The sequence below is a fragment of the Belonocnema kinseyi genome, chromosome 5 (genome assembly GCF_010883055.1).
Source record: "Belonocnema kinseyi isolate 2016_QV_RU_SX_M_011 chromosome 5, B_treatae_v1, whole genome shotgun sequence".
Classification (NCBI taxonomy): Eukaryota; Metazoa; Arthropoda; class Insecta; order Hymenoptera; family Cynipidae; genus Belonocnema; species Belonocnema kinseyi.
The window spans coordinates 26,140,951-26,150,524 of NC_046661.1; the positions used below are offsets into that span (position 1 = coordinate 26,140,951).

Sequence of the window (9,574 nt, forward strand, 5' to 3'; positions counted from 1 at the left end):
TAATTCATATGAGTGAAGCAAAACGACTGTCGACTAAGGTCCTAGACTTAGGTCATAAAAATGTCCCACTCACGCCCTTTTTAAAACAGTCAGCCCTGTACTTCAGATCATGGCATTCGTCACTTCACACCAAAACCATAAAACTAAACACTTACTTCTCTATGCATTCCAATATTCTTTCTAATACTCAACAATAATAAATAGAATATTTTTAGGCTCTCTTTAATTTGAATATAATTAGGTAAATCAGTGTTCATAACATTTTTAGCGTACAGGCCGTACAGAGCCAGCCAACCAACCAACTTCAACAACTTTCGGTGTGCGCCCCGGCCCCACCTCCCGCTAGGAGGACGCGGTTGCCATTAAAACGGTGAAAAGTTAAAGAGGGCAGCACCTCGATATAGTCAAAAATATAGTTAGATATATATATCGGCCGTCCCCACCACTGATCCATGCCATATCTAGGACCTAATATCTTTGGCAGCACTATTGGACTAGTGGTCCCACTATCTCACTGAAAGCGTGGGGGCACCAGTGTTGGAACTTAGAGAAAAAACGAATTTTGGACTCCAGGCTTCCAACGCGGAGTAACTCTCAATTCCGACCGGCATTGGCACCTATAATTATATTACTTATGCCCGCATCATGACCGCACCGCATTAATCTTTCATTCTGACGAGTTGGACTCTCAGTGTCCAAGTAGTGGGCAAACCACATTACCAGTCACGGCCAATTTGTTAGTTAGCAAGCCAAGTGCCATAAGCAACTAGCGCCACTAGCCTCGGGAGGTTAGGAGGCCAAGTTCTCTCTTTCGTGAAGGACATAGTTACCTAATACCTAAAGATATATTACTTTTTTGATGCTGCTCTGCTACTCTTGGTGAAAAGTATTTCTATAACGCTGTGTTTCTATAGTGCTTTCTATAACGTATGCATACATACGTTATAATGATGAACTTGAAATATAATGTTCAGAAATTGTACATCAATTTTTGTATTAGGCCACAGGTTCAAGATATCCGTATGCTTTTTGTAAATTGTGACAGAACTAATAAAATTACTGCAATATTCGTATGAATTTTATTTCATATTATTATTATGTATAATGCATGTTTATTTTGTTTCATAATTTTATGTAAGAATATATATATATATATATATAAGTGAAGAAAGGGCTCGATTCGGGAGTAATTACCCCGAGATTGTGACAGCACTTCACAATTACATTCTCTATGGAAGTACGTAGCCGTTCTTCAATTTAATGCAAACTTTCTTTTATAAACAATTTATTGCTTATTTGTTTGACAAAAAATGGTTTCATTTCTTCAAAACTGCACTATTTCTACCAAATTTAATTTGTGTTAAGCCCTAAGTAGTTCTAAAAGTTCTAACCAATAGTATATAGATTATAAATTTTTTTTGGTTTTTCGTTCCTGGTCTTATACTTCATGTGAAAACCGTCCTCGTGTAAGTCTTAAAAAATGAGATTTTCAAACCGAGCTCTGTCGCAGTCATTTTGTGTAAAAATAAAAAAATAAAATTTCATACTTTAATACGTGCTAAACAAGCCATCTAAAAACAAATCCTATTTCTGTTTGCATACTCCTAAAACCAATCGTCAAAGTAAGGCTTTTTTCTGCCGCTAGTGTGGTGTTACCCCTTATATATTGTGAACTTATTTAAAATTCCTTGAATATGAATTAAATTTGAATTATTTATTATATTTCTCTAATAACCAGTTAAAATTCCAATAGAATTTTGAAATCCTCGGAGATTCAATAAATTGTTAAAAAATTCAATAAATGGTTGAAATCCGTTTTTTTTTCTTAAACGATAGCTTGGCATCCCAAAAACATAAGGTGAAAATCCCGGAACCGTAGCCGAGTTCTTATCTCCGAAACAGCGCACTGCCGGTCGGGCCATGATCCAATTCAAACAAATGTATAGCCGAAAACAATATGATTTGGAAATAAACCAGCTTCACGAAGAAGAAGTGGGCTTAATGGATGCTCCCGGAATGGCCGAGCAACAATTGAAGCCCGTAAGACAATTGTCACTATGTACATCTTTAAAAACGTTTTGAAAAATTGTCCGACTAATAGCTCAAAAAATATTTGACCGATCGACTTGAACTTGCGTATACAGATTGCTTAAATGTTTCATTTGTCTGTGAAGCACTTCAGATTAAAAAAAATGGTTTCAACCATTTGTTTTCAAACATATTCAAGAACATTTTTGGCTAAAAATCGGATTTTTTTTCTCAAGTGGCCGCCATTTTGTGAAATTTTAATATTTTTCGAAATTTGTTTGGTTGATCGACTAACGAGGGATCTAAGCTTCAAAAATCTTTCTGATTTGTTTATTTTAAACTCATGTGTGAAAAGATAGAAATCGGGAAAATTTACTTATCGAATTTGGAGATGTCGAACCTCCGTCCTCATGAATCAAAATATTATTATTGACGTATGAGGCCTGTTAGAGTGCTGTGAAATTCCATAAAACTGCAAAATTCGATAAAATCCTTTAAAATAATTTGAAGTCCAGCGTTAAATAAATAAATTATTCGCGTGTAGTTTCTCTACTTTTTGCATGTATTCTTTCAATATTTTCATATTATTTATATACTATATTTATATTTTCTATTCTGATTTTCTATGATTTTTCTAACATAATTTTCAATAATGACTTTTATGGAATCGAAAAAAATTAAAAGAAATTAATTATTGGAAAATCATTGAAGACCTGTAGCTATACTGCATTTCTTATATTTTTTCTTAAGGGTCGTATTAAATTTCCAAAGTAACTAAGCAAGTAACGATTTTAATAGTTAATGTTGCAGAAAAAAATTAACCATAGCCATCAATTCGTTATTTATTTACTCAAGTAACTTTGTAGCAACTATCGTTAAAAAAAAGTAATTGATAGAAATGCGCTGGTATTTCTCATCAATGGATCCAATACATACAATTGAAACTTTGAAGTTTCCGCGACTTAGACTTAATACTTTTTAAGTTTAGAGGTTATAATTTTTTAACTTACAAATTAGATTAAGCGGTTGTGAATTCCTAAATCTGAAAAGTCACAAACCTTGGAAAAGAAGTTCGAAAAATTTTAGAAAGGAATGTTCACAAATGTTTAAAGCATTGAAAATAAAATCCACTTACGCAGAATTTCCATGATCAAAATAATAAATATCAATCCTCTCTGCAGGTTCTCCCTTTCCAAGTTCCAGACACACTTCTTGATTCTGATTTGTCAGCTCTTCCTTTTTCCGTGGTTTTCCTTTAGATATTTCGTAAAGCACGTAAGGCTAGAAACAAAACCAATTTAATTTATATTTTCAATCTTTTGTTTTATTAATACTGAGCGTGAACAACATGTTTAATATCTACTATATTTAAGAACATTCTTTGAATATTAAAAAACTATTTCTCTTATCAGAGCTGTCCAATTTCATACAAAAATATTTTTATAATAATAATAATACAATTGTACAAGAAAAATGCAATTTAAATTGTATTCCATATACTTAAACCTTAGGGGAATGTTGGCAACGTTTCTTGTTGAGTTTGACTTCGTAAGTTTTATCTTTCTTCTTAAGATATCCAGATCTAGGCCATTTCCAGCTGGCTCGATTCCACATAGGTGGAGTCTCTTGCGAAAGATCTATTATTGTTTTCCGATTAAATAACATTGAAAAACAAATAAAATTTTAAAGCATTACCTGGATTAAAATTCACTGGAATATTACCGCTAGACCTTAAAAAAATTGTACTTTAATATCAATATTAATTTCAAAAAAGGTTTCATTATCTTATATCAGCCTAATAGATTATTTTCAACAACAAATAGTGAATTAATTTTTTAGAACCTTAGTTATCGAAAGGTTAAAACAAACATTTCCTTACAATCTGTAAGTCTGTTCTTTTTTCAGGAAATTGTCGGGTACTGCTTGGCAGGAAACAGAATTGAATCGATTTGATTGAAAGTACTTACAGTCATCATCTATAAAAATAATGGAGTCCATTCATTCGAATAAGTAGCAAAAAAACTGCCACTAAAGTTACGTCACTTCGAGCTTTTGGGTGGCCGCTAAAATTCAAGACGACTTTCTAGTCATTTCACGGGATGGAATTATTTTTCTCGGTCATTAAAAAAATGTAAGCTTTTAAAGCTGAACTTTCTTGAATTTAAAAGTTTGAAATAATGAATGATCAAATTCTAATTTATATTTTTCTAAAATAAATATACAAAAAAATTTAACTGTAAGGTCCAAAATTAAACATTGAGAATTTAGAGCTCGAAAATTTTAGTCATTTACAATTCATTATTGGCAAATCATTCAACTACTTAGCATTATAAATAAAATTTCAGTTTCAGAATGAATTACTTGATAAATTATAATTTTATATTAATTTCATACATTTTATTAGTAATTACGGTTATTTGTGTTATTATTTGAAGTTATTTATTACTTGAATTATTTTTCCAAATAATAATAATAATATATTAATATTTTTGAATGAATCAAATTCGGTTAAAAGAACACAAGAATTCAATAATTCAAAGAATGAAAAAATATGTAGCCTTAAAAAAAAACCAAAGATTTTAAGTGAATCGAAATTATACATTATAAAGTAAATTTTTTCATACTTGACAATGTTACAAAATGAACTTTCCAATCTCAAACGAATTTTCAATCGAACTCATTGAAAATTGTATCATTTTAATGCGACCTCAGCTTAGGGATACTTGGAAGTAAGTTGAACGGGGTTTGACTAAAAATATTACAAATTCTTGATCAAAATATATTTTTACTGTCATTTATAGGTTTATGGCGGTCTCAAAAAATGTCGGTAAATTCCCGGCTTCCCGTTCCACGGCCACCCTGAGCTTTCAAAATGAAAATCATCAAAATATAATTTTCTCATTGATAGAAAATCTCTATATGCCAATTTTAAACATTTCTTCCGATGTCTCACGTTTCATATTCTCAGGCTCTTCTTTAAAATCGGAATTGCCATTTTCAGAAGCTAAAGACGTTACATGGGAGAGTTTCGATGACTCTGAGCAGGGACATTCCTCCTCTCTAACCATATAGATTAAATTAACTTAAAAAGAGAAATTAAAAAAGCAACAAACAATACAAACGTATAACTGAACTGTCAAAGGGGATTAAAACTGATGTAACTTGAATGCAATCACATACATTTTTATTCGACTTTTCATTGTTTTTTTTTTTCAATAATTTTTAGCGATTTCGACAAACAGATCGTGTAATTTTTTTAACTTATTTCTATTATCGTAATATTCTTATCTGTATTTTCTGTCGTTTAACGTGGGAGTCGACACATCCTTTCATTCGCAAAACTGATCGCTAAGTTGCGAATAAATTTTCGAAACATTTCTAAAAACTGAGAATATTGTTCAAAGCAAGTGAAATCAATTCACTGGCGAAGAAAATTCATAATACTCAAGAGTGAACATCTACTTCAAATGAGTCTGTGATTCTGTCAATGTATATATATGAAAGGACCAATAGGCCATTTAATTACAAATTATTTGCCAGAATAATCAGGATGGCCATGAAAATCCAGCAATAAGACAAGCTGAATAACTTTAATTCCAAAAAGTCTTTAAAATTGTACCTCAATTTAAAACAGAACATAAATGTAGCAGATAAATAAAAATCCGAAGTTTAAAAAAATATACAATTTCCAACTAAAAATAATTGATTTAAAATTCACAAAAATTCAGTATTAAGCGTTCAAGACTAAAAAATTGGCAGTTTCTCATGTTTTTAATTGAATATTTATAATCTGTCTTCAAACTGTGCAAGTTAAAATAGAAAATCTGTAAATTAAAAAATGTTTAAAGAAGCATTTAAGTTTATACATATTTTCTTAACGATCCAGATGGCACAATTAATAATAAAGAGACTTAATAAAAATGTTTTCAGGCCCGGTCCAGCGTAAAGTGGAGAAAAAGTGAACTGTTTGTTTCAAATTATAAATTAGCCGAAAATTCTTAATTGATTATATTTTTTTAGTTATCTGGTCTCCATATATTACGAACGCTTTTTTTAATCCTCCCAACCCCTTGTAACGCTACAATAACAACATAAAATAACCTCCGCCCCCTCGTTGTTACATAAAGTTCAAAGATCTGATTTTGTACTATTACCACGTTTTCTATGAATGTAAAAATTATTGCGACTTTTTATGTGTACAATTCTCGATGACAAAAAATAACAAAACATTATGTTTGAGAAAAAAATCAGTTTTGATCATTTTAGAGTTTTTTTAATATCAACAAAAATATAACGTTTCTTTTTCGATTTGCTTAAAGGAACACTTATTCCAAAACTAAAAACTATTTTCCACATTATATTCTTTCGTTTTGCTTATAGAAACTTCAAAACTGTATTTTAAGGTAATTTTGCCTTTTTCGACTATTCTGAAGTGGCATAAGAATTAATATAAGAAATTATTTACCTTAAAAAAATTGCAGATTGTGTGAGAATAATAATGGCGCTTGCGTACTTTAAAAGACATAATTTGAGAATCGGCGCAATGGATACACATGCGCACTTTAGAGATAACTTACTTTGCACACCTAAATTATTTTTTTAAGGTTGTTGCAAAAATTTATTGTGTGATACACATGCGCTCAGGTAATTGCTACTCGTGCGATTGCGGTATTTGCCTTCAGATCTTCGAACTTGTATCACAAATAGCTATAATGGATCCTAACGTTTGGGCACGCACAGAGTCCAACAATCATAAACTTTTGGTTGTGTCTAAGCCAGTCATTAGCCTTCGATACACTTTTTATAGTCCCAAAATGAAGTTGGAGTTTGTTAACGCTCTGTTTAATAAATTGGAAAAATTTTATAGTTTTATAAACATTATATTGAAAAACGTACCTACTTTTTATATGCCGTTCCATTTCGTCTAGATCATTTTATATTTTAAAGAGAACCGTCTATATAAACTAATTTTCGAGCGCTAAGCACAAGTGTCGCAAAGCGAATGTAATCGTCAAAGCTGTAGGTGCTTTGAGAATCGTCTTTAAAAACAAATTAAAAAACAATTTCAGATTCAGTTTATGACTGTAATACGTCAGGGGTTTAAATCACCGTCTCCGATTTAAATAACAATATTTCTAATACTTGAAAAAATGTCCAAATGAACGCACTGAAGAACGAAAACGAGCGCGATGTGTGAAAGCGCACCAGCGCGCCTTTGGTGCGCTCAGTTTTGGCAGAAAACGTCGCGTGCGCAGGGTAATATTTCTTTAACTAGCCTGCCTCCTCCATAGTTACAAGATCATAACAGATCCTCTTGAACCCTCCCGCCCCTTACAAGTGTTATATAATATACGATCGACCCCAAAATCAGCTATGTAGTTCATGAATGAACTTTAGAATAAATTTAGTATACATTCTTTTATTTCGTATTTTAATTAAATTGAATCATAGAAATTTTCTTCGCTAGGTTGCATTGACCTGCCATTCGCTAATCCTCTCCAAAATGTGATATTACAAATATTTTTTCACGCTTAAGTAACTTCTAGTGATCTTTCAATAGTTTCCTTTAAGAAACTTTAGTCTTAAGCGGGCTAGAGCATATCTTATTCATTCGGCAGAAAGGAATGAACTCCTCGGGTAGAAAAAGTTCAAAAATTAATTGTAAGAATTAAGCATTTTCATGTTGCAGAAATTTTTACCGATCTTCACAATTTATCTGTCTGGTAAGTATTTTCGCCAAAAAATCGCTCAGTCTGTAAAGTGTAAATATACTCAAGTGACAATGTACTCGTAATAAGCTAACTATAAATTAGCAACTACAGAGATGCATATATGAATATAAAAAGGATAGATACGATTAATGAATCTAAAGTTGAAACTAGCTACGCTGCTCAACAACAGAAGCATGCTTTTCACCATATTTAAAAAACCATGGTCATACGCATGATAACTTAAAAATTCAAGAAGCAATTCACACCAATTCAATCTCACACTTGAATTCTTCCACGAAAATGAACATGCTTATATGTAAATAAATTTAATGATGAGAAACATATCTGAGAAATCACTAATTAGAAGGCAAACAATTTAAGACCAATTCATTAGGAAACGTAACATAATTACTGTAAAATATAGACTTGTGAAAACATATTAACATGGTGGATCAAAATTTGTAAGAAAAACACAATTCTTTTTCATGGAGTTAATTTAAAAGCAAATTCTAAATTAAATTCTACAAAATACGTTACAATCGAAATATTTTGATCAGTCAGAAAATACTGCTCGTTGCAAAGCAACTTTACATTTACCCTATTCTAGGAGGCGTTCTGAATTAAGTCGAAAGTCTCTTGAAATAACTTTTCAAGAACGCAATATCATCGCTGCCAATAAAAAACTTCAATTTGAAACCTGAGCTATTTGAAAATTTATCCTTTATCCTACAAATTTGTTCACGATTTTAGAGAGTAGTTTTTAAAATCCAGTTTTTTTTATAATCAACATATTTTTATTACAAGATGTAGTACTAAACCTAATTAAAATTTATAAATGATAGCAGATACAAATATCTATGTCCTATGATTTTAAAGTGCACGTCGAAAAATTCTTTTGTCAGTTTTGAATTTGAATTTAGCAAATTCACTCCACACTAGATTATGTTCTTTCTAACAGAAGATTCCGGCTACGAAATTAATATGATTTTTCTACTTGAACAGCGATTTTATAAACGAGCATTATATATTCTCACAAATAAAAATAAAAATGAGAGAATTTTTATAAAGAACAATTCACTTGTCTTGTAAATTGTCGCTGTAATCACCCTTGACCAAAACAACTTCAAATCATGCAGACTGATCAACCTCAAGCCAGAGAATCGATCATCAAGAAAATAATAATGTCTTTCAAAGCAAATAAAGGAACTCTCGAGCCTCCTTTGCATATTCATTTCAATTGAAGTTAGTCAGTATGCATGTTGAAATGGATTAGATTGCGGCTCACGCTTTGTAGATTTTTGAACGACTTACGGCATGAATAATAACTTTTCTGACAAAAAAATTTCGACTTTTTTCTTGTTTTAAAACTTAAGTCATTGTTATATATTTTTCCATGTACTGGAAATTAAAATTTTCTTGAAAATCTAATTGTATTTTTCAAATAATTTTCTGGCAGTAAAACAGTCCGGTAAATTTCCACAAAAATGTAGAACATAATGATTAATAAAATACATCAAGCTTTTATTCAATTTTTTCTTTTTCAGTCGATTTGAACAATTTTATACTAGGCTATTTCACTACACTTATAGCTAACATCACTTCATATGCCATTGGGTATCTATCTACCTTACATTGAGAATGTATGGGAGGGAATCCTATTTTGCAATTCTGGCAATAATGAGAAACTTTCTAAAACATGTTATTAGTGAAAATATATTGTATTATGCAAAAGAATTTAAACTACAGTCTGTCAAGTTAAAGCGTGGGTGGCTTTACTCGCAGTCGGTAAGGTGTATCGACATGATTTTGGTGTCAAAATATTAAGAAGAGCTCCC

The 9,574-nt window shown here is 31.1% G+C and overlaps 1 protein-coding gene across 1 annotated transcript; it reads right to left on the minus strand.

The window, feature by feature from the left end:
• Window positions 1–3,159: 3,159 nt before the first annotated feature.
• LOC117173568 lies at window positions 3,160–5,146 on the minus strand. Its single transcript, XM_033362210.1, has 5 exons — window positions 4,982–5,146; window positions 3,908–4,004; window positions 3,724–3,758; window positions 3,535–3,665; window positions 3,160–3,309 (listed from the first exon to the last, which is right to left on the minus strand). The coding sequence occupies exons 1-5, from the start codon at window positions 5,094–5,096 to the stop codon at window positions 3,160–3,162; spliced, it is 528 nt and encodes a 175-aa protein (XP_033218101.1). The 5' UTR covers window positions 5,097–5,146.
• Window positions 5,147–9,574: the final 4,428 nt, after the last annotated feature.